Source organism: Protopterus annectens, chromosome 1.part2, assembly GCF_019279795.1.
Source record: "Protopterus annectens isolate FY-2018-M chromosome 1.part2, PAN1.0, whole genome shotgun sequence".
NCBI classification, from domain to species: domain Eukaryota; kingdom Metazoa; phylum Chordata; order Ceratodontiformes; family Protopteridae; genus Protopterus; species Protopterus annectens.
The window spans coordinates 827290888-827316637 of record NC_056727.1 but is presented as its reverse complement, the minus strand read 5'-3'; the positions used below and the strand labels follow the sequence as shown (position 1 = coordinate 827316637).

Sequence of the window (25750 nt, the reverse complement as noted above, 5' to 3'; positions counted from 1 at the left end):
AGGGTCACCCTTAGAACTAATCTTTCTTTCATGCCCAAGGTAGTTAAAGAGTTGTCATTGAATCAATCCATCAGTCTCCCTCCCTTCTCCTCAGAAAAGAGGGGAACAATTCTTTGGATGTGCATAGATAGCTGAGGTTCTTCTTGACAAAACTAAGGACATTTGAAAACCAGTCATCTTTTTGTCTCTTTCCAAGAGAAGAAACTGGGCTTGCTTGTCTCTAAGCAAGTCACTTCCACCTGGATTTTTAAAACCATTTCTGTGTTATTTATTTTCATGGAAAAAAGCTTCCGGCTTCTATCAAAGCTCATTCCACATGAGCAATAACATCTTCTGGAACACGTTTCAGAACTATTCTTGAATCAGCTATTTGATCCTCTGTCCACACAGTTATGATGCACTACAAGATTGATGTGCTTTTTAGGGCTACACTATTTTTTTTGCCACAACATGCTGCAAAGTTTAAATTTACTTTTGCTGCATTAGCTTGTCAGTTCTATTCCCACTCCAGGTAGTTGGACTGCTGATACTGCAGTGCAGCATTAATATGGATGCTGCAGTCCTGAGTGTATCGAGGTCTCATCTGCTTGAGTTGGTGGTAGCTTGAGTGGGATGTGAAAGATCCCACATCATCTATTGAAAAGAGTAGGTGTTTTTTTATTTGTAAACATTCATACATTTCATGTTATTCACATATTTGCATATTTTCATTATTTACATGAAGAACATCACTCAGTACATCATAAACTTTTTACGTATTTCCCCCTACCCTTTTACTCACAACCAAAACCATATTTTCTCCAATATTTTTGTCAATGTCCATTTTCCATTGTATTTGATCTCATTAAGTCCCTTCTTCCATATTGTCCATGTTACACAAAATATAACTCTGTCCATTTTCTTTGCCTTTTCTTGAGATCTTGTTCCATAATAACCATATTCTATCATGTCCATATTTAACACTTCAAATTTCAAGTATTCTTTAACCAAATTATGTTTACATATTTCTTTCCACACCTCTTGAATTCTTTCACTTTTTAAAAATGCATGTTCTGTAGTTTTAAACTCTTTACATTTATTACATATTCTATCATGTTTACTTCTGTATGCCATATTTGCTTTTACTGGTAATTTACCTATGCATAATCTCCACAAAAATTATTACATTGTTTAATTCTTTTATAATTTGTATATCTCATTATTATTGCTTTTTTCTTACTTATTTCTCTTTCCACGGACCAACAAGATAACGATTTCATAATGTTAACATACCATTCATTGCTGTTCTTTTCTATTACATTCTTTAGTTTTCATAATATAATTTTACTATGAAATTCTTTCATTTCTTCATTAATAATACTTTTACTTCTTTTTTTTTTCATTCCAATTTCTTCCCAGTGTTCCTTGTATTTACCATATATTATTATTTATACCAAAATTTTATTTTCTTTCATAACTTCTTTTAATACTTTAGACATATTTAAAGAAGCTACATATACAACTGCGTTTATCAATCCCAGTCCCCCACTCTTCTTTCCTATATAAAATTCCTCTCTTTGCAAGATTTAATCTCAACCCCCATGTAATTTCTTTTACATAAATATTTGCAACATAAGCTGTTTTACCCAATATTATAGTGCTTATCAAATATGCTTTCTTTCTATATGAAATTCTGTTTTCCAGAAAGCAATCATATATTTGATTCCTTTAATAACTTTATCCCATTGTTCATGTTTGTATTCACTTCTACCAAATACAGTACCTAATACATCTATACACTTTTCATTATATTATGCACCTCCTATTATACCTTCATAACCAAATCCTTTACTTTTCTCTTTATTTATACTTAAACCAAATTTATTTAATATTATACTTGCTATTTCATTAATTTCTTCCATCCATAATTTATTTTTAGCAGTTATTACAGTGTCATCAGCATAAGCATGCATTATCAGTATTTGTATCTCCTTTATCATTTTATATTCTCCATTACTTGCCATTTTATTTATTTCCGTAACTACTACATTCATGACTAATGAAAATATTACACTGCTGGCTGCTCATCCTTGTTTTCTTCCACACTCTATTGTCACATCTTCCTCAGTCCAACCATTTATGTTTAATTTCACATATTTTTATCATATATTGATTTAATATGTAATATTTTGCCACTTATGTTATATGCCTGCAAAATTTTCCATAATGCTTCATATTGAATATTATCATTTGCCTTAATTATATCACCAATCATAACCTTTACTTCTGCTTTTTTAATAATGTTATCAACTATTTCTCTTATTAACCACAACAAATCCTGACTTCTATTTTCTTTTCTTCCAAACAAATTTTGATCATATAACCTTTACATTTTACTTTTGTAGATATTGTTCTCATAAAAATATATAGTCCATATTATTTAACGTTATAGGTCTCCAATTTATCTCATCTTTATTTCCTTGCTTAAACATGAATTATAAACCCCTGTACAAAATTCCTTGTGCATAATCCCAGTTTCCATCCATTCATTCAGAACTTGTATAAATACAGTTATTTTGCCAGTCTTCCATTTATTTATACATCTTGTATTCAATCCTATCTAAATCTGTGGCTGAATATATGTTAATATATTTCATAATCTCATTCAACTCCTTTACATTTATTTTTTTCTCCTCTAAATCTTCACTGTCTTCTTTATTAAATCTCTCACCATTATAAATTTATTCTATATCCACTTCTCTTTTGCCAGATAAATCTAGTATATACCTGTTAATTATTTCATATATTCCTTCTTGCTTCTTCACTTGTTTCCCTTCGTTATTTTTTATTTCTGTTATTATTTTTCTTTCTTTCATTATTTTAGATAAGTATGGTGCTACCTCCTCTTTTTTCCTTGTACGCTGTATGTTTGCTTATATAACAAATTATTTATTTCTTGATTCAGTTTATATATTTCCTCTTTCTTTTTCATATAATATTTTATCTTTATTTACTAAACCATTAAAAAACTCTTTACTTAATACTCTGTATTCCATTTGTTTATATTTTCCTCTTCTCTTGTATACATTCTAAAAATACCTCTTTATATTTCTTTTTAAATTGTATCCACCAAATGGTCCAGTTTTCATAGAAAGGTCTCAGACTAATATATTGTTTCAATAATTCTATAAGCTCTTTTCTCTCTCCCATGTCTTATTCTTTTTCATCAATTCTTTTTATTCTTTTTCCTATTTTAATATATTCCTCATTTTCATGAATTTTTATCCAACTAACCACATGATCAGAAAATCCGGTATTATTTTATTCCTTTTTGAGTAATTTTTAAACTTTCTGATATTAAAAAATAATAAATTTCTGACTTTATTTCATTGCTTTATAGGTGCAGTGTTTATTCTCCCATTCTCCCATATTTTTAATTGTCCACTCCTCATAATTTTGGTAACTATTTTAACATCACAGTCCTTTTTATTCCTTGGGTTACAGTTAAAATCACTTGGCATTATTATGTACATATTCACACAAATATAATTAACTTATACTTTTAAACATATTTCTCTCTCTTTTTTGCCACATACGCATATAAGGCTATAACCCTTTATACTTGTTTTTTTCCATCTCAAATCAACTACAGTAATTCTCCCTAGTTCTATTATTGTTATTTAGTATCTTTATATTCTCTTTACACAACATACATATACTAGGACACATTTCTTTACCAATATTCCAAATAACAGGATCATTCTAAAGCCTTTTTGTTTGCACTCTTTCCTCTTTCGTAACAATCTAATGTCTTCTAACATTATTATTTGAGCATCTACAGCCACACACCAGTATATAATATTAATTCTCCTCTTAATATTTTTTATATGTTTTACATTTAAGCTAAATTTTCAGCTTTCTAAAACAGTTGTATCAAAGATATTGTTGTCCCTTACCTTTCGTATTTTCTCTTATCGTTATATTTTGAACTTTCTATTTCTCTCCCCCACTCTCTTTCATGTTGAATTTTTCTTGCATTTTACTATATGCCACTCTGCTTCTTCTTCACTTGTCTCATCTAATTCTTTTTCTTTATCCTTCTGTTTAATTTTAAAAGCAACTTCTACCTTTTTCAGTTGTCTTGTATCTTTCTATACAGCATCCTCTTCTATCTCTCTTTTTCTTGTAGAACTTCATTTACAGTTTTTCTTATTTTCATTTTCTTGTGTCATCTCACACTCTAACCATAAATGTCCTGCATTGCCACATTTTTTATGTTCTAGGTTGTCCTCTGTATTTCACAAAACCTCTGTTACCATGAGCATTAATAATATTAGATATTGTATCACATTGCCATTTTCCATTCTTAATTTTACTCCACCTTCCCATCCCCCAGTCCATAGTCCTCTTTCGTCATATATTTTAGTAGTATCCATCACTTCTTTACATATTGTCAACAAATGTTCTTTTACTTCCACTTCAGTTTTAAACTGAATCAAAACCAATTTTTTTATTTGCCTAAAAAAGGTTATACAACATATTCTGCCCATGGAAAGTCTCTTTTTTTCATAAACCACCAAAAGATTTTCCATAGTTTGACCAGTTTTAAGTATCAAATCACAAAATGTTTCTTTGTTAATTAAAATAAAAGCTCTTACCTCTTCAACTTTAATACCCATTGGTACTCTAACATTGTCCCATACCTCATATCTGTCCAAACCTTCTTGCTTTTCACTGCTCACCCGAACAACAAATTGCTTCTTTGTTTCCTTTATTCCCATCTCCTCTTTGACCACGTCTCCCACTGTTTCAGCATATCTTTTTCTCTGGAACCTTCTCTGACACATTTTCTTTTTCTCTTGTATCCGTAATCCTACTCCAGGATACTGCAGCTCCACTTTCTGGCTCACTCTGGTTTATCATCTCCTCCAGATAAACATCCTGCAACTCTCCTGACTGGAGGGTTGAAATAATATATTTTTCCACTGTTTCTATTGATTCAAACAGGTTTTTCTGGAAGTTTTGCTCCAAATCCATTTACACCTCTGCTTTCACTCCGTTACCCTCTCAGCGTCCTGTCCACTTGAAAACATCTTCTCAGCTCCCAAATCATTTTAGAACATTTCTCGTAATGATTATACCATTTCTCCTTCATTTTCAATACTTATCATGACCGTTTCACTTTGGCTTACAGCCTTCATGTTTTCTCCCTGTTTCTTCGGGCCACCTCCACTCCTGGACCAAAAACAGAAAGTCAGTTGAATCACACACAAACTCTTCTCCCCACTACCAAAAGTAGGGGAAGTTCCCAGATGCCATGGTCAATTTTCCCCCAAGTAATATAAACACCACCTTGAGTCCTCCCTGAAATGAGACTACTAAACTATTGGGACTGAACAGGTCAACAAAGGATGGATAAATACATAAATAAAAAGTAAATAAATATATAAATTAAAAATAAATCTTTTTGACTGGAGAGCCCACGGGTGCAAGCAATTAATCAGGTTTGAATAGTAAATTACAGTTTACAGGTTGAAATATAATTAACTTTTAAAGGGAAATTGGCAAACAGTTCAGTAAAAATGAATGGTTTAAAATTGTGGGAGATGAATAGTTGTACAACTGGTCATCTCCCAGCAGCCTTAGTACTTTACAATGCAGAATTTATTTGTTTAAGGGTAGACAGAGCACATTTTTGTTTTCATAAGGCTAAAACTTAAAATTTACTGAAAACATGTAAGTTGTTTTTCACATTTGGTTGGAGATTAGAAATAAGAACAGAGTACTTTCTGTGTAAGTGGGAATACAGGCTGTGTTATGCACTTTAGTATGATTATCTCTAACTTTAGAATAGGTAATACCTACAGATCCAGCCATTGATTTGGGACAACTGCTCCTATTTGAAGGGGTAAGCTTTCTTTTTAGAAAGTATATATAGTCAATGTATGCTAGTTGCGAGTTAAAAGGGATCAAGGTTAAACATGTATCTATTTTTTTTTGGTTCTTGAGTGTTTTTAGTGAACCAAAACTGTGGGAAATGTTATGTTTCTGGCCACTGGTGTCCTGATTTGAGACATCAAGTCACATTACCACTTTTAGCAGTCTATGCCAACTTTTGTTACTTCAGGTATTCACCATCTTCACCTAGCTTACAGATTTTTTTTTTATTGAAATTAATTTTGTTCTTTAATTGGCATACCATATTGGTGCAGTGGTTTATCGTGCTACCTCACAGTGCTTGGTTTTCTAGTTTACTCTTTTAATGAGATGTATTATTTGCAGAAAAAGCATGTCGTCTGTATATTTGCATGATCCCCCCCCCCCCCCCGGAGCTTGTTATTCCTCCCACCTCCTAAAGATATGCAAGTCGCTGAAATGGCAGTCCTTTAAATTGTCACAAGTTGTGTGTACATTTTGCTGTAGATGATGTGCTGTCCATGATTGCTTCCTGCCTTGTTCCTGCACTCACCAGAATTGGCTCCAGCACCCCATGACCCTGAACTGGATAAAGTGGAAGTTGAAAATGTTTGTAAGGATTCAAAAATGAAAAGGTTTTTTTCTAGATTTAGTACGTTACTTCTGTTAGCCCTGCTTCATGCTTCCCAGAACAATAGACTGCTTGAATTTTTATGTTTTTTGCAACAGTGCTCACAACTGCTAGATGAAAATCTGAAAGATGACTATTTTGAAGAAATAACTGAAGAGTATGAAGATATTAGACAACAACACTATGACACACTGAAGGTTAGTTTATGTAGATCTCTGTTGCACAAACAACTACACATTTATGCAAAGCAATTTATATGTCACCCTGTTACTGATGCTCGTGTGGTTCTGTTTTCCACAGGACAGAAGATACTTAACACTGGAGCAGGCCAGGAACAGAAGACTTCAGATAGACTGGAGCACTATACCCAGACCCGGTTAGTGGACTACATTGTTTTGTTTTATGTAATATACTAAGGAGTTGTTAGATTTTTAGAGACATTCTCAACCATCAGGTCCTTATCCATTTAGAGCAGAACTCCACCATGTGGCATTCCACTGACTCCTTCACGAAGAGTTAAAGCTGTAATACATATCACAGTCTTCATTATCGACAAGGATGTCTTTGAGAAGGAACTAGGCACACTTTTCCTCGGGTAGTTCTTGCCACTGTTTGTGGAAGCAGTGCCAGTGCTATTTCTTTTGTTGTTTATATCAATGTCTTGCTTTTCAGTAAGTTTGTTTTCTATTTTAACTGTTCCTGCTGCCTACAATAATCAGATCCTCTCTCTGTCTGTCAGCCTGTTCATTCCCTTCACCAGGTGAGAACCAACTAAGAGGAATCATCATCGAGGCAGCCAATAATGGTCATTCAGAAGTTTTACTATTTTTTTTCTTCCTGGCCCTATCCACACACCAGGCAAGACACTGGAGATGAGCATACATTAGGCTGTCTGCAGTGAATGTCCCCCCACTTTTGCAAGGGGCATTTCCTTCATGCAGCCCTGCCCCTCCCCTGGCAGCATGAGTACTGATGTCTACAGTCTCCACCAGGGAGACTGCACCACCTTGTGTGCCTTTGGTTTCACTTAAGTCTTGCCCTGCCAACTGGGAGAGGTGAGCTTAGGTACTTCATTTACAGTTATACTTTATGGCTAAGCACAATGACTGTAAATACAAACCATAATTAATATGTTTATTTTTGGATAGGGAGGGAATTGCATGTTGCTCTAATGAAAATGAGAGATCAGATTCAGTTGGGACAGTACTACACAAAACATATAAAGTGACACACAAAGTGATAGAATAGACTATGAGGACTGGCTTGCAACAGAAAACAAAAAATATATATATATATCTACACATACATACACACACACACACACACACACACACACACACACATGCATATGTATAAAAGTAGATAAGCTTTACCACATTGCAGTTTGTCTTACTATTAAGGAACATTAATGTGTTGGTGAACAGGAAAAAGCAGTCAAGATACTGACATATATTTATAATAGTAGTCCACAGATAATAGTGTTAAAAGAAACATACCTGAATTATAAAGGAACACAAATGTTTTATGAAGGAAAGTGGGATGGGGACATCATTGCAGGAATAGAAGGAAAGCAAAAGAACGTTGTCTTAACATTAATTTTTAAGAGTACCAGAAAAAATTGAGAAACAAGTGAAGGATAGGCAGTGAAGGTTTACAGTGATGATAGATTGTTGACACAGCATGAGAATTATACTAGCTGCCTTATGCTTTCCACCATAAGCATTAAGACAAGATGTAAAGAATATTTTAGGAGAAATTGTAACCTTTTGTCAAGGATGTAGGGTAGTGGCTGGAGAGTGGAACATTGTAGGAAATAAGGAAGATAACCCAGGGGGGGGACCTGTATATCATAGAACACTGGGCGGGGACAGATATTTAGAGGTGTATATGCATGTGTTTGGGCTCATTGATGTAATAAATAGACAGAATAAAGTGAAATATTTTAATTTTCAGTCAGTTGCCATTCTTGGACAAGATTAGTTAGATGTTACTGGTCACATATCAGAAGAATAACTTGGTGCAAACCATATCTGGTGACAGCATCAGACTATGCACATATACAGATCAAATTTCTGTAAGCAAGTAAAAGACTGTTATGGTAAACACTGTCATTTTCCAGTATTTCTTCTGAAAATGAAGCATTTTAATGATTTGGTAGATTAACTTTAAATTAAATATAATAAATGCAGTCACAATGGAAGCGAAGAAGATATGGAGTAATAGTTACAATAATAATTGAGGCCTGCCTTAAAAGTAAGGGATTTACAGAAATAATACATGGATTACAACCACTTGAAGAGAAACTGGAAGAAGCTTGAATGTTTGTGTAAGAGTATTTAGAAAATATGAATGAACACGGCGCAGTGGTTTAATATTTTTTGCCAATAAATCCTAGAGCAACCAAATTATTGATTCAATGTTTGAGGCAACAAAAGGTTAAATGGATGATAACTAAAATAAGGAATTATGAGAGTGGGATGGTAGAAGTGGACCTAGGAAAAATTGTGAATGTATTGGCAAGTTATTATAGTATTCTATATAATCGAGATTTAGATGTTGATAGTAATAATACAGGAAATTGTAACATATTTGCGAGAATTACAACTTCCTAAGTTAACAGAAGTGGAAAGAGGGATCTTACTGTGTATATATTTCCACATAAAAACTTTCCAGTATAAACCTGAAGTTTGACTGACTGACTTAAGAAACAAAGTTTTATTCTTACTATCTAGTGAGTCACTCAGTCTACTACTATCTTAAAGTTTCAGAATTTTGCATAAAGTACATTATTTATGATTAAGTTATATAACTTGGGCAAGCTTCATTTGTGGGTTAGTTTACCTTCGATAAAGAGAGATCTTAACATCAAAAATAAAGGGAACTAAAAGTAAATAATCAGTGAGAAACCTGGAATACAGGAAAAATCCTAGGAAGTGATGGAATTCCAATGGAAGTAAGGAAAAATAAGATACAGGAAATAAAAGTCTTGCTGGTACTTTTTGGTAATGTTTTTCTGAGTGTGAAAGTGTCCTTGACTTGGAAAGAAACAGTAGTTGTACCAGAGGAGAAAATCCTCTTGATCCAGGGTCATGCATATTAATTTTGATTTTGTGTCATGATTACAATCATGACTGTTTTGGCAGAAGCAAGTAGCATAGATGGTGCCAAAAAAAGCATCTGAATCAATGTAGGAAAAATTGACAAGATTAACAAAACCCTTATGATTCAAAATCATGCATTGGACAGTGGGAATGTATTAACATTAATATGTCTGGACACTGAAAAAGCGTTTGACTGAGTTTTGAATTTCTGAAGAGATCTTTTGAGACATTTGGCTTCCACAAGCATGGGCATCATTATTTAATTTCTATAGAGTCGCTCAAACTAGGGTGAAATATGCTGGTGGGCTATATAAAGCATTTAGCCCTGCAAGAGGAAATAGGCAGGGTGTCCACATTTACCATTCCTCTTTGCTTTGTATTTAAAACCTTTAGTCAGAGGCATAAGACAGGGTGGCCACGGTGGTGCATAGGTTAGTGCTGCCGCCTCACAGCAAGAAGTACTCCGGTTCGATCCTCGGCTGGGATGCCTTCTGTGCGGAGTCTGCATGTCCTCCCTGTGGTTGCGTGGGTTTCCTGTGGGTGCTCCGGTTTCCTCCCACATCCCAAAGACATGCTGTAGGTGGATTGGTCACTCTAAATTGGCCCTAGGTGTGAGTGCGTGCATGTGTGTGCCTTCTGTGAAAGGTTGGGCACCAGGCTGGCAACTCGACACCGTAAAACTCCACTGCCAATCATGAGCGGACAGGTGATCTGCTGTGGCAACCCCTAACCGGGAAAAGCCAAAAGAAGAAGTCAGAGGCATAAGACAGTCAAATATAACTGGGTATAAATGGGGAAATTCTAATGAGAAAATAGCCATTTTATGGATGCTATTAGTATTGTATGTTACCATTCCAAAATAGGGTTTACAAATTACATTTGATAAACTGAAATTTTAATAGTATAACAGGATATAAAAGTAAATGAAGCAAAAACAAAGGCTATAGTTATGAGTTATGCCCAAGACATGATTTAGTACATAACTTCCCCTTTTTATGGGGTCATGATTAGGGTTGCCAACTTTTCATGTCACAAATTCTGGATATGTACATGAAAGCAAAACATGTGCAATTTTAATTGCCAAATTATGCTTAATAATGCATAAATTTAACAGTGATTATTGCACGATTAGTATGATAAAGTAATTTTTGCAATATCTGTGCTACTGTATTGTACAGTATGGTTTATGGTTATATATTTGTGAAATTGATTTCTGTATAATGGTCTAAATAGTTTTTGCTTTCATTCAAGTCTATCAGTGCAGGAATTTTTAACGGGGACTGCTTTATGAAAGTCAATACGCAGTTCCAAAAGCCTTGAATATGACCTCTAGGTTATGCTTATCCAGTATGCAGGAAGATGGGCAACTTATCTCGTTGGCCAGTTTATTCTTAACTGTTGCTAAAATATTTAAGTATGTGCACAAATAATACAGTAAAATGTTGAATAATATAAATAGTGTTTTGCTGTAGGGGGAGTACATGAAAAGTGCCATTATGAAGGTGATTATTAGAACAGTTGAGGATGCATATCATCGTTTTGATGTACATCTTACCATTTTAAAAAGTAAAGATTACTGCTAAGGTAAAGGTCATAAATCTCATGTTATTACGTTACTAGTACAACATGTGCGCAAGACTCTTCTTGTTAGAAATCCTGTACACCCACATATCTCTATCCATATTACAACTGCAGCCCTAACAGCTAATATAGAACTATATTTGCTGATCTAGTGAAAGCCAAGCAACATAAATATCTGATCCTATCTGCAGTTGTTCGAAAGTAATCACAGAATTGCCCATACCTTCTCTGTTTTGGCTAAGTAAAGCCATAACTTCTTCCAAGTTGTAAACGTCTTTTGCTTGCTAAAATTGTAAGCCATTTCTTTGCTAGCATATCTAGAAATGAGTGGTTACTAATACTTGCTGAACTTATCATCAGGATATGGGTTAGTACTCCCACAACTACTCAAAGTCATGCTTGAGGCAACCATACTGCACCCTCCACAAAAGTTCAAACTTATCTGAAAGCCAGAAGAACAAAAGAGGGAAAAAAAAGGGCTTCACCTGTATGTGGGCACCTGACATAAGTTTCTTAAAGCAGATGTTACATTAGGGAAACCGATTCATTGCCGTCCAAGTGTGACAAATTAAAAGTTTTTATTTCCTTAGAGTTCACAGATGCACTTATATATACCCACATTGTTAATGTTTGTAAACGTTCCTGTTAGGTAGACGATGCATACAGAGACGTAGGCAACTTTTACAGTCGACCCCACTATAAAGTCAGCAGTTACACAACAGACAAGGTGGCATAATTGCTACTGAGTTTATTGGAGTACTGTCTGTCATTCCTTTTACATGAACTCCTGATTTGGGCAGTTGTGTCCTGAAAAAAAAAATCGAATATCCCTCTGTTTTAGTGAAAAGAAAAAACTCTAATTATTGCAGCAACTATAATACTGCATTTCAACACACAACTTTGACATAAAACATTAAACATGGCTACAATTCAGTGGCAGTGAGTATTTTGGTAATAAAGTGGAAATGGGTCTTTTACATTGGTTGATACCATGGCTTGACAAAAGTGTCACGTTTTAACAGAAAATGTGCTTCTGTGTTGGAGCTCCATGAGAGGTGCAAGGATACTAATAGTTGAACTTATTTTTTCTGGAAAATGTGCTGTCCAGAAAAGGCAGTCTCCAGTTTCTGGACAGTGTCCTTTAATTCTGGACAGTCCAGAAGAATTCTCAGGACAAGATGAGATAATTGGGAATTTGGTTATAAAGAGATAAAGAAATATGGGAAAAAATTATTCAGAAGATTATAAAGTAAGTTGTTAGTTATGGACAGCGACAATAAGGTACACCTGGTTAAAATGTTTGTGGTCCCACTTGTCCTTTATGTAGGACAGGCCTATATGTAGCTACCTTTTCTATCTGGGTCCCTGCTCATTTTGTGCACTACAAGGACATAATTTTCTTCCTAGGACTGAATTTGCAGTGCTCCATCTGAGTGCTCAAATGTAGCAGCAGTTTTTTTCCCTATTAGATATCTAACAAAAGAGCCTAGTGTATAGCAGGTAATATAACCTTTTCATCCTTGTTATGTATGATATCAATTTCCATGTTTTCTGTGTCACATCTGAATTGTACAACTGTGATTAATTTTACCACTTTCTTATTTTGTACAGTGAAATAATTTCCCTGTTTTATTAGCTTATTGACTGCACTTGATGTGGGCACATTGCCAAAGTTAGCATTTTTGTGTTATTGAGATTAAATAACATTTCATTATTATACTTCATTGGTACTGTACTGTTGTTCACTTTTGCTTTGCTAATTGTAGTGTTAGTAAATAACATTGCACTATCATTCCATGTTGCTTGGTCCGCTAATGATTGGCAGTGGATTTTTACGGTGCCAAGGTGCCAGCCTGACACCCAACCTTCAAAGAAGGCACACCCATTCACGCACACACCTACCTGCATGTCTTTAAACTTTAAACATCACTTGACCATGGGGAGGACATGCACACTCCACACAGAAGGCGCTCCAGCCGAGAATCGAACCGGAGAACCTGTTGCTGTGAGGCGACAATGCTAACCGGTGCACCACTGCAGCACGCACGCACACACACACACACACACACACACACACACACACACACACACACACACACACACACACACACACACACACACACACACACACACACACACACACTCTCTCTCTCTCTCTCTCTCTCTCTCTCTCACACACACACACACACACACACACACACACACACACACACACACACACACACACTCTCTCACACACACAAAGTACTTCTAAACCAACTTATTCTGAGGTTGTTTAAAGAACACTGGCTAAGCCTTCCAGGCTAAAGACTGTGAAACGTCAGACAGTACTTCACACAACAGCACACCCAAAGCCAGTACACATACCTTTATAAGTCACGAGGTTGTAGACTCCAATCCATTATGGCCCACTGAGATTGCATTTAACAATGATAATGATTTAATAATAGGTGACACTATTGTCAGGCATACAGACACTACACTCACCAGGCTGGATAAGAATAGCTGTCTTTCTGGAGCCAGGATATAACAACAGCTCTTAGATTCACCTTGCTGAAAAATATAATTATAACCTGGCAGTGGTTCTCATGGGGATGAATAACCTTAGATGCTCTACCCAAAGGGACATACAGAATAATATGACTGAGCATGTTATGCATATCTCTCAGGCAAGAAATACACTGGTCTTGTGTGGTATTTTGCAGTCACCTAGAAATATGCAGAGATTCAAAGGCAAGATAATTGGCATTAATAATTGGCTATGTTGCCAGAGCCATTCGGGATGGGGTGGGGGACTGGTATGTGTCATCTTAGGATGAGATGCCTGACAAATTTTCCTGCTTTGCCAGAGATGGCCTACATCTTTCATATCTAGGCTAAAGCCTTTACTGACCCATAGTGCATTTTATAGATAGAGGCCATCTGATGGACATTCCAACCTAGTAAATTCTAATTTTGAATGCATTAATTCAGCTCTGCTTATACACAGGAGCATTAACAAAAAATGTCCAAACTTGAATCTGTCCTACAACTTAAACAAATTCATACATGTATAGTTTCAGAGACATGGTTTCACAGCAGTGAAAGCACTCCCTCTATTCCTGGCTACAGTGCCTGTCTTGTTTTCAGACCTACTAGCAGTTGTGGGGGAATGTCAGTATTTGTCCAGGGAAATCACCACTTGACAGATTCTTTGAGACACCACATTTGAACCTCCTTGATGTCCAAATCACCATAAAAAAACTAATTACCATGTCACATCTAGTTATAGAGCACATTCTGTGTCCCATTTTGAGCGCACAATAACTGTTGTGACACATTAGCTCAAATCTCTGTTATATCCAACAGCTTTCTACTGGAGACATCAGCCATCCATCTGGCTGACCTACCCTGCCAATGATTGGATTGTCCAACAGTCCCTTGACATTGTAAATGCTGATTCTCTTTTGCAGATATTTAACCATCCTACTAGGGGCATCAATATCCTTGATTTAATCTTCAGAAATATGAACACTTGCACATCTCCATATGTATCATCCTGACTTGTTAAATCAGACCCTAAGTTACTGACCCTTTCTTTAAAAACTGAGAGAACTTCCCCTGTAAATATCTGTGTGTTTAGGAACCTCTCAAAAACAAGCCATCTTCATTTACTTGGCATAAATTCTGTTGTAGTCCTCATCTGATTGATCCGTTTTCTAAAACCGCTGCCCATGCCCCTGATATCTTCTCTCACTCAGTAGTGGTTTTGGTAAACTAGTCCCTATCTGCACCAAATATCAGAATTTGAAAAACAAACCCGTACGGCAGAATACCTGTAAAAATAAATGTAAAAACAGAAATAAATTACTGTAATATCTCATTTTATCTACCATAGGAGTACCCTTAAGAAAACTATAAAGAGCTTAAAGGAACTATTAGGAAGCTCAACGCTGAGTATGAAATTAAAATAGACACAAAAATAAAAGATAACCATAGATCTTTCTTTAAGTATGTCAGGAAGTTAAAAACTAACACTCAACAATGTTCAGAATTAATCCACAGTACTACTGCGCACTATAACCTAAAGGAAATTGCTAATATCTTAGCTGACAAATTTAGTGCAAGTTTACCCCACCCAGTTACAGCTTTTTCACAAATTCCACAATCCCAGCTACCCATATGGAACAAGTTCTGTCAGCCCTCTCAAACGTTAAGACTATCTCAGCTTTGGGTCTTTGTTTAGACAATGCCAGATTCACATACCTACCGACTTAACAAAATCAGCTCAACCAAACCTCAAATTGTTGCTGCTCGATGGCAGGAACCTAAACAAAAAAAAAAAATTGCACTCCTTTCAAGCCCTCCTTAACCTCAAGAATATAGACATCTATGCAGTTACCAAGACATGGTTTAAAGCCGCAGATAGTACCTCAGCATTGCAAAGCTTCAGTGTCTTCCACACTTTTAAACCAGTAGCTGCACAGACAGGGGCTAAAGTTGGAGGTGTTTGGATCCACATTAATAACAGGCATACCTGCTGGTTGGTTAAACAAGATGACCGGCTGGAGTTTCTCCACTGCACATCACCAGAGGTAAAATCCCATATATCCTAGCTAGCAATAGGTTACCCTCCATGCCCCAAGAAACTCACAGTGTATCCTTAGATCTACTGGAGACACGTACTGTCCAACTGAACACCCTACTCATGGAGGACTTTAATTATCCCTTTATAGACTGGAAATCCTATACGTGTTCATATATGCAGGCACAGAGATTTCTGTCCTTTGTAAACACAAACACTCTTGACCAGTTAGTGCATACATCAACTAGAGGTTCCAACATACTGGATCTCTTATTAACAAATATGGGAGAATGCTGTGTCACATCCTCCCTGTTAAGGTGCAACCATAAAGCTGTCCCCTTTGAAATCAAATTCAGCTCTGTAAAGTTAGTACCAGTTCTGAACTATTCAGAGGCAGACTACTTTTTGCTAAATGATAGTTTGTCAAAATTCAGTACCTCTACAAACTCAGAGAACACAGCAGCCTATGCAGAATCGTTCACAGAAACCCTGTACAACCATATCAGTGGCTGCATCGAGGCTGCTGTATCTTCTAGAAGTAAGCCGAAAACTAACTCCAAAAACAAACTGCTCTGGCGGCATCCCAAATTATGCAGGATATACAACAAAAGAAAAAAAAAGTCATGGCTAAAATCAGGAAGTGTAACTCCCAGAAAGATAGCTCTTATCATCAAACTAAACAGGCAGCTTAGAGGACAAGTCCACTAAAGCCAATTTTTATGTTAAGATAACCTCCCAGGCAAAAGACAACCATAAGGCTTTCTTCAGCTATGTCAGAAACCTCAAAGGCAGCACACAGCAGTGTGCCGAACTGGTGATTAATGGTGCCACATTCACTGAGCCAGGTGATATAACGAATCTGTTGGCTGATAAATTCAGTTCCAACTTTGAAGGTTCAAAGGTGTTTACTAGGCTAACAACCATAAGGGCCTTTTTAAGCATAGCCATACATCCCTAATCTCTGACAAGTTCTGATACCCTTGATAAGTGTAAGCATGGACCTGGGAGATTAACCTGTGTCCATTAGAGACATAGGTGCCAAACTAGGGATGAGTTTCCAGTTTCCTATCCAATTGTCCAAGTTATACTTGAATTGGGTTAGAGAGGAACTCTGCTTCACATGAATGAGGAGCCTGTTCCATAGGTGAGGCAGTCTCTGGGGTATATACATCTCTCCAGCAGGTCCTATTTACATCACAGGAAGAGATTAAGTCTTTAGAATGGTTAATTCTGGTGCTGTTTGTTTTGTGGATATGCAGGAGGTCCATCAGAATGGGGTCTGACAATGCCCTGTATGCCAAGCATAGATCTCCCCTCAAACGCTTGTAGGAGACAGAATACAGGGATAGGGCCTTGAGGTGGTCTGCATAGGGCATATTACTTACACCCTGTATTCTTTTAGTGAGAAACCTCTGTGGATATTCCATTTGTTGGATATGCCTGGTTAGGTACATACCAAATGGGGCATTGTACTCAATGATAGGTCTGATGAATGCCAAATACAGTGGAACAGTGACTTCCTTGGACTTGGATGCCATACCTTTGTTTATAAGTTGTGCAACATAGAATGATTTCCTCACCACTGCAGACACATGTTGATCAAAGGCTAGATTATTATCTGTGTGTGTCCCTAAGTCCCTGGCTACTGGGTCAATCCTAAGGGATGTGTTGTCAATATGATAGTTACCAGGGATGGATGACTTCCCAAAGGGCACTATTATGCATTTCTTGGGATGTAGTTTTAGTCCATGGCTCAGACACCAGTTATTTGTCTGTGTCAGCCCCTCCTAGAGAGCATTTGCGTCAGTGTGAGATTCAGTGACAGCTCCTAATTTGCAATCAGCTGCAAATATAGTCAGCCAGAGACCACTGACATTAGCCTTGACTTCTGAGAAGTAAATGCCAAAAAGGAGCGGTCCAACCCTGAGGGACTCCACTTGTGACTGGCCTCTTTGTAGAGGTGGACTCCCAAATTTTAACTTCCTGGGTCCTGTCTGTGAGCCAGTTGGCTATCCACCGGGTGACATACAGGTTTGTACCTAACCTCTTGAGTTTGTCAACAATGCCCAAGTGGGGTATTGTGTCAAATGTCTTGACCAGGTCAAGGTAGGCAGTGTGAACAGTTTTGCCCTAATCCATTGCTTTGGTGACCTTCTCAAAGAAGTCCACCAGGTTGAGTAGGCATGATCTGCCCTTGACAAAACCAAACTGGGTTTGATCCAGTGTCTGGAGGTTTACTATATCTCTGTTGATCATCTCCATGATAATTATTTCCATGGCTTTACATATAAGACTAGTGAGGCATATGGGTCTGTAGTTTCCTGGGTCTGTAGATGGCCAACCTTTGTGCAGAAAGATGACTGTTGCCTTTCTCCAATCATGAGGCACAAAGCCTGTTTGGAGGCTACAGTTAAATAGTAATTCTAGAGGCCTTGGTAGGTCATGTTTCATGCTATATACAAGGCATCCTGGAATATTGTGTGGGCCCACTGATGCAGTGTTCTTGGTCTTAGAGAGAGCATTAAGGACCTGTTACCTAGTGATGGTAGGGGGAGTTATATATGATGATATTTCCTGAGGGAAGGTTGAAGGGGAGATAGGAGTAAAGTTGGAGCTTAATTTATCAGCCAGGAGGTTTGCTATATCTTCTGGCTCAGTATAGGTGGCTCCATTCACAATGGCTCTGCACACAATTGTGTATTGCCTTTGAGGTTGCGGATGTAGCTAAAGAATGCTTTGTGGTTGTCCATGGCCTGGGAGGCCAAACGTACCTCAAATTTGGCTTTGGTAAGCTTTATTTGTCCTCTGAGTTGTTTGTTTAGTGTGGTGAGCATGCTTTTATCATGCTGGGTGCTACACCTCCTAATTTTTGCCATGATTTTATTTCTTCCTGTTATATAGCCAATTGATTTTGTGATTCCACCAGGGTGGCTTGCTTTTTTAGTTAGTTCTGTACTTCTTCCTGGTGGGTACAGTTGCCTCTATACAGGTATTAACATGCTTGTACAGGGTTTCTGTGAATAGTTCTGCATAGGCAGAAGTGTTCTCAGGGTTTATGGGGGCTTGAACTTTTGCCAGGTTCTCACTTAATAGCAGGAGGCTAGCCTTAGAATAGTTCCTGAATATTCCAGGTTTAGCTGGGGGTCCAGGTTTTATTTTTACTCCAAAGGAGACCATTTTGTGGTCTGACCTTACCAGGGAAGGCATTACAGTAGGGGGTGTGTGCAGCAGTCTCCTATATTAGTGAAGACCAGATCCAGTATGGTTGCACCCCTGGTTGGTGTATTGACGGTCTGGTCCAGGGAGTTTGTGTTTACAGAATCCAGGAATAACCGTGCATGTACGTTTGATGTAGTATAGGATTCCCAGTTAATAGTGGGGTAATTGAAGTCTTTATTTTATTTTATTTATTTATTTAACATTTGTTAACCAGGAAAGTCCGACTTGGAACAAAGCCAATTTTCAGTGTAGGCCCGGGGAGAAATGCTCCAGTTGTATGTCTTTGTAATGTGGGAGGAAACCGGAGCACCTGGAGGAAACCCACACGAATGCAGGGAGGACATGCACACTCCATACAGAAGGCACCCCAGCCAAGAATCGAACTGGAGAACCTCTTGCTGTGAGGTGACAACGCTCCCGCTGCACCACTGTGCCGTAACACCCATGAATATGGTGTTGGGTTGGATGGTTAGTGTTTCTAATAAGTTTAAATACATGGTATGGGTTTCCTGGGTCATAGAGGGGGACCTATAGCTTGCAAGGAAGTGGCATTGGATTTTACCTATGGTGATTTGAACATGGAGCAGCTCAAGTGCATTGTCCTGTTTGACCAGCCTTGAAATATATTTATTTTTGATGTAAACAGAGACACCTCCACCTTCAGTCCCTGCCTTTGAAGTAGCTGGCCTAAATGTATGAAGGCATTATAACCTTGCACTGTTGGTGTGCTCTCCGCGGCTTTAAGCCATGTTTCAGTTACCGCACAGACTTCAGCATTCTCTAGGGTAAAATGAGCCTGTAGGGAGTGGAGTTTTTTGTTTAGACTCCTAGCATTGAGCAGCAATACCTTTAGATTTTCCTGGTTTTGATTTGCTATATCAGAAGTACTTTCAGTTTGGCATTGCCTAAAATAGGCACTATGGGGGAAGACAATGTTTTAGCTAATATTCAAAAGCCTAGAGGGGAGAGGTGCAGACCATCCTTGGCAAAGCAGCATGTTCTGTTGACCATCTTCTTCCATGCTGACAAATATTGCACCCCCTTAGAATGACACCAGAAACTAAGCCAATTATTAAAGTCAGTCATATTTTGTTCGTATTGTTGCATCATCCTTGGAGAAGGTAAAATGCTGCTCAATGCTAGGCTCATACCAGCCTGAGACACATATTCCAAGAGCTCCATGATGTCTCTCTTCATATAGTCTAGGGAGGTACGTCTCAGGTCATTTAATCCCACATGGACTATGACTGAGTCATATTGGTAATTGTGGTCCAGTGACCTGAGTGCATGTGTAATGTGGTGGATCCTAGCCCTTGATAAGCAACTAAATGTAACTTTCTCCTTACTCAGCCTGGTGAGAGGGACATCAGTGTGTCTCATGATGGAGTCTCCAATGACTAGAATGTTGGATTGTGTGGTGACTTGCCGTGTGGGCTTAGAGGTAGAGGCTCCATGACATGTAGCTCTATGTGTTGATGTGGGTGTTGTATTTAAAGAGCACATTTAGGACTGCTCAGGGTATTTGTTATGTGTACTTCATCTGGGCTGACTTTGTGGATTAGGAAGGTTACATTTAAGTGCCTCAGCATATGTGGGTCGATATGTCTCCTTTGAATTGTGTGTGATGGGTGCAGTGTGTGTACTACTGTGGACATTTGGAGTACTTTTATGTGAGAGCTTTGCCTCCAGTGACATTGTATAAATATATCTCTCACATACCATATCAGTTTATTTGAGAATTAACTGGTTGTCAGTAAACATGAGGCAATTTCTGCATTGCCTCAAGATGCCCATATCCACCAAGCTGGTGATGGAGAGAGTTGGAAAGTTCATATCCATGGCAACAGACTCTTTTTATTAATTAGACAGTTGGAGTGAGAATATGAATTACTGTCTGGAGTATCCAGTTTACAATTATGTGGACAGTGCTTGTCACTGCAAACTAGTCCTATGTGCAACTAGGTATTGGAGAAATTTCAATTGTGCTTTTACAGGAAAAATGTTTTTACTAGAAAGGCTCACCAAGACTCTGCTACACTTTGCTATGAGTGAAAGGTTAGTTTGCTTTTTATTTGTTGTATTTTGTATTACTTTATTGCACTTTTCTGTTTGAATACTGTGATTTGTTTTCTTTACTTTGTGTTTCACTTGTATTCTGATTTTAACTGCATATTAAAACTTGAAAAGAGACCGCAGCTCTGTCTTTTGTTAGTCAGGCAGAAATAATTTCTTCCCACCCTCCCACCTAGTTACTGTTGTCCACTCTCCCACCCAGTTACTGTTGTGTTCTTAAACGCCACTGTCTTTCTAGTTGCCTGCCCCTTATGTTAATTTGACCATATATCTCATTTCCTCTGTGCTTTTACTGACTTCTGTGAGTAAGCATAAAATTATCATTTTGTGAAATCACTCCCCTTCAGCTATTTAAATTTACTGGCCATCCTACTCTATTCTATAGTACCAGAATACAAAGTGATCACCCCCATTCAATCTATCTTGCTGTTTTAAAAATAGTGACTCTCCACTAAAACTTAACTTTTTAGACATGTGAAACTTAAGTTACCTACTTTCACATCTAATTCCTCTAGTGCACACTGCAGTGTTTAGGATAAACCATTTTCTCATCTTACCTTTAAGCATCTATTGCAAGACCACCAGTTATTTGAGAGCCCACATTCTGCCTCTCAGTAGTCATCTTGGGATTAGTGATTCTGTTTTCTCCTGGTAAGGGAAGGAGTGCAGTTACATTATTTCCTGGAGACTGCTGATCACCAGGAAGCTTAATAATTGCTCTATAGGTGACAGCTTGGAATATGTGCTTATATTCTGATCCTGGTGAGAATAGGAGCAGAGTGCATTGATTCCTGACTCTTTTTGGTTGGAGTCCCTGTGACTAGCACTTGCTCTAAAACCTGCTGGAAAGCACTAGGAAGCCTTAAACTGATACAAGCACTCAACTCTCCTTGTTAATAAGGAGAAATTAATTGTAGGCACTAAACACCCTATAATTCAAAGTACCTTGCTAAGGCAAGGGAAAACAGCTCCTGTACTTTACAAAAAAGCACCAAACCAGGCATGTCTGAGGGTCAGCTTCCAGTGATTTCTCCTGCTCACCTGATGAATCTTGGAATACTGGGCAATGCAGCAATTTTACACAGACAACCCTCTCCTCCTACCACCCAACACTACAACCTGCGAGAGATGCACTTACATAGCCAAATTGGAAGCAAAGCTCTCACCAGCCAAGATTGTGCTAGACAGTCAAGAGGAGAAGGTTAACACCTGCACTACAGTTCAAGTAACACATAGCCCTTCATAACCCTCACCACCAACACCCACACATAGCAAACTAAACACACATGTGCGGAGACCCTTAACGTTAACCTGCCCAAGCAACAAGGACCTCCGAAGCTAAAACACAAACAAACATCAGTGACAACCAAAGTATCTCTTAGCTCACAACACCAGTGTGCCTCCCAACAACAGCCCCTAAGGCAAGACAACATACTCAACACTTTGGTCATAGGTGACTGTATAGTCAGGCACACTGATGTCCCACTCACTAGGCTGAACAAGGAGAAAAGTACAGTCAGCTGCTTGTCGGGTGCCAGGATCCACCACATAACGCATGCACTCAAGTCACTCCACAACAAGTACAAACACGACTCTGTCATTGTCCATGTTGGAGTGAATGACTTGAGATGTACCTCCCTGGACTACATGGAAAGAGACATGGAAGAGCTCTCAAATCATGTGACCCAGGCAGGTATGACCCTAGCTCTGAGTAGCATCTTGCCTTCACCCAGAATGATACCACAGTATAAGGACAAAATGATTGACTTCAACAATTGGCTAAGCTTCTGGTTTAATTCAAAGGGGATCCAGTATCTGTCTGCCTGGGATGACATGATCCACAAACCACGATGCTTTGCCAGAGATGGTCTGCACTTGTCACCCCTGGGAATCAGGTTATTGGCTAAGGCTCTTGCCACCCCTATAGTGCCTTTTTTGGGCAAGGCTCAAAGGACAAAACCACTGTTGTAATAGGTACAAGTATGCAAAATCTGAAGGTAATGCTACTCAATGCTAGAAGTCTAATCCTCAAAATGCACTCTCTTGAGGCACTCCTAAACAGGGAGAACATTGATGTCTGTGCAGTAACTGAGACCTGGTTCAAGGCTCCAGAGAGCACCCCTGCAATACCAGGCTACTACTCTTACCACACTTTTCAACCACCAAATCAGGACCGAAACACTAAAGGTGGAGGAGTGTCCATATTCACCAAGGATATTCACACCTCCAGGCTAGTTGCCCAACACAATGAATCCAAAATTCTGTATGTGCAACTAACACTAGGTAAGACTGCAATCCAAACTGTAGCTTGCTACAGATCCCCCACCATGCCCCAGGATTCTCACTACACCTTTATAAACATACTGGAAAATATTAATATACAACCAAATACCCTAATACTGGGTGATTTCAACTACCCTGCCATTAACTGGGAAAACTGCTCATGTACCAACACCTTTACCCAACAGTTCTTGGAATTCATAAATTCCACCGCCCTGGATCGACTAATCCATAGTCCCACCAGGGGCTCTAATATCCTGGACCTGGTCATTACCAACATGGGAAATCGATGCTCCACACCAGTGGTCACCCCCCCTTGTCTTGTTGGTTAGGTCTGACCATAAGCTTTGACATCCACACCCCCCCCCAACCCCCGTAAGGAAACATCCGTAAAAAACTTGTCCAAGGCCAACTTCATGCTTCTCAAGTCAGAAGTGACAAACATTATGACACCCATGCAGACGGGAACTGAAAGTTCGACTGCCAAATCCTACACTAAAGCACTTTACGAGCACATCCACTCGTGCATGAATCGTGCCATCCCAGATAGAACCAAGACGCTCTCCTCCAGGGAAAGGAAGCAAATCTGGTGGTCCCCTGTCATAAACAAACTATACATCAGAAGGAAGAAACTGTTGCACAAAAGAGGAAAATCCCAGGATGCAAAAAACTCCCTTACCAGCCTCAGTAAGAAGCTGAGATCCCTCCTAAAATCCTCCAAAGCTAGTTACGAAAGTAAAATTGCCAAAGATTCCAAAGACAACCACAAGGCATTCTATAGCTATGGCAAGAATCTAAATGGCAATTCTCAGATCTCCTCTGAGCTACAACAGGATGGCATTAAATATACTGATCCCAAGGACACTGCCAATATCCTGGTCGATTGATTCAGTGCCAACTTCACCCCCCTCTCACCCCCTAAAGGGCCCATCTCAATACCGAAAGATTGCCACATTCCGGTAATCACGGCCACACAGGTAAAAAACGCACTTTCCAAAGCTAAGAATACAGCATCCATGAGATCAGATGACATCCCGGACTGTGTACTACATGAACTACAAAATGAACTGGGACCTCACCTAGGTGTCCTGTTTAATCATAGCCTCACCTCAGGCTTTGTGCCCACTGAGTGGCGCACAGTTACAGTTATCCCACTCCACAAGGGGGGATCCACCTTGGATCTTGAGAACTACCTTTCCATCAGTCTGATGAGCCTAATCTGCAAGGCCATGGAACGTATTATCATGGAACTTATAAATAAAGACATTGGCAACCTTCAAACACTGGACCCCACCCAGTTTGGGTTCGAGAAGGGCCAATCGTGTCTCCCAAACCTGATTGACTTCTTCGAATCAGTCTCCAGAGCCATGGATGAAGGTAAGGCGGCCCACACAGCCTATCTGGACCCCGCCAAGACCTTCAGCACCATCCCCCACTCTGGAATCATAGATAAAGTTACTAAGCTGGGCATAAATCCCTACATCACTCAATGGGTTGCCAACTGGCTTACTGACAGAACCCAGACTGTAAAAGTAGCTGACTCCAAATCCAGCTCCAGACAAGTGACAAGTGGAGAACCTCAGGGTTCAGTCCTAGGACAGCTTTTGCTTTTGTTTGGCATCTGCTTCTCTGAAGTACAGGCCAGCACTAAGGGACTCTGGCTAACAAAGTTCACAAATGACTGCAAACTGGGAGCCATTATTGAATCCCCAAATGATTTCGCTACTCTACAAAAGGGCCTTACAGAAAGAGATTCTTGGTGCCAGAGCCATAGGCTCAAGCTTAATGGCAAGAAATGTATAGTTATCCCCTTTGGGAAAAAACATGTACCCATGAATTACCACATAGGTGGCAGTACACTAAACACCGAAAATGTGATGAGAGACTTAGGGACACAGGTGGACAGTGGTCTCACCTTCGCTAACCACATTTGCACAACAGTCAGGAAGACCTTCTATGTGGCACACCTCATCACTAAGGGCTTTTCATCCAGAAAAAAGGAGTTCATTGTCCTACTGTACTCATCCCTCATTAGACCCATTATAGAGTACAACGCCCCATTTGGTATGTACCTCACAAGACATCTGCAACAGCTGGAAAGGCCACCAAAATACCTCACTAATAGACTCACAGGCCTAAAGCAAATGCCCTATGCTGACCGTCTAAAAAAAACTCCAGCTATACTCTGTGGCATATCGTCTACTCAGAGGCGATCTCTGCTTAACATACACGGCCATGTCAAACCCTGAGCTGTTGGGCATGCTCCACTTAAAGAAATCCCAATCCCTCAGAGCCACATGCTCCAGGGATCTAAACCTTGTCATCACAGTGAACAAAACATGCTAGAGGGATAGGTTCCTGACCCAGAGACTCCCCATACTCTGGAATAGACTGCCCATACATATC

The 25750-nt window shown here is 38.7% G+C and overlaps 1 protein-coding gene across 2 annotated transcripts in view; it reads left to right on the top strand.

Moving 5' to 3' along the window:
• Positions 1 to 25750, top strand: part of MTR (5-methyltetrahydrofolate-homocysteine methyltransferase) — a 1755520-nt gene that overhangs the window by 1408786 nt on the left and 320984 nt on the right. For both annotated transcript variants that reach the window (XM_044059073.1, XM_044059064.1), the window contains exons 26-27: positions 6625 to 6723; positions 6827 to 6902. In XM_044059073.1, coding sequence (XP_043915008.1) covers positions 6625 to 6723; positions 6827 to 6902 — 175 coding nt within the window. The remainder of the gene's footprint in view (positions 1 to 6624; positions 6724 to 6826; positions 6903 to 25750) is intronic.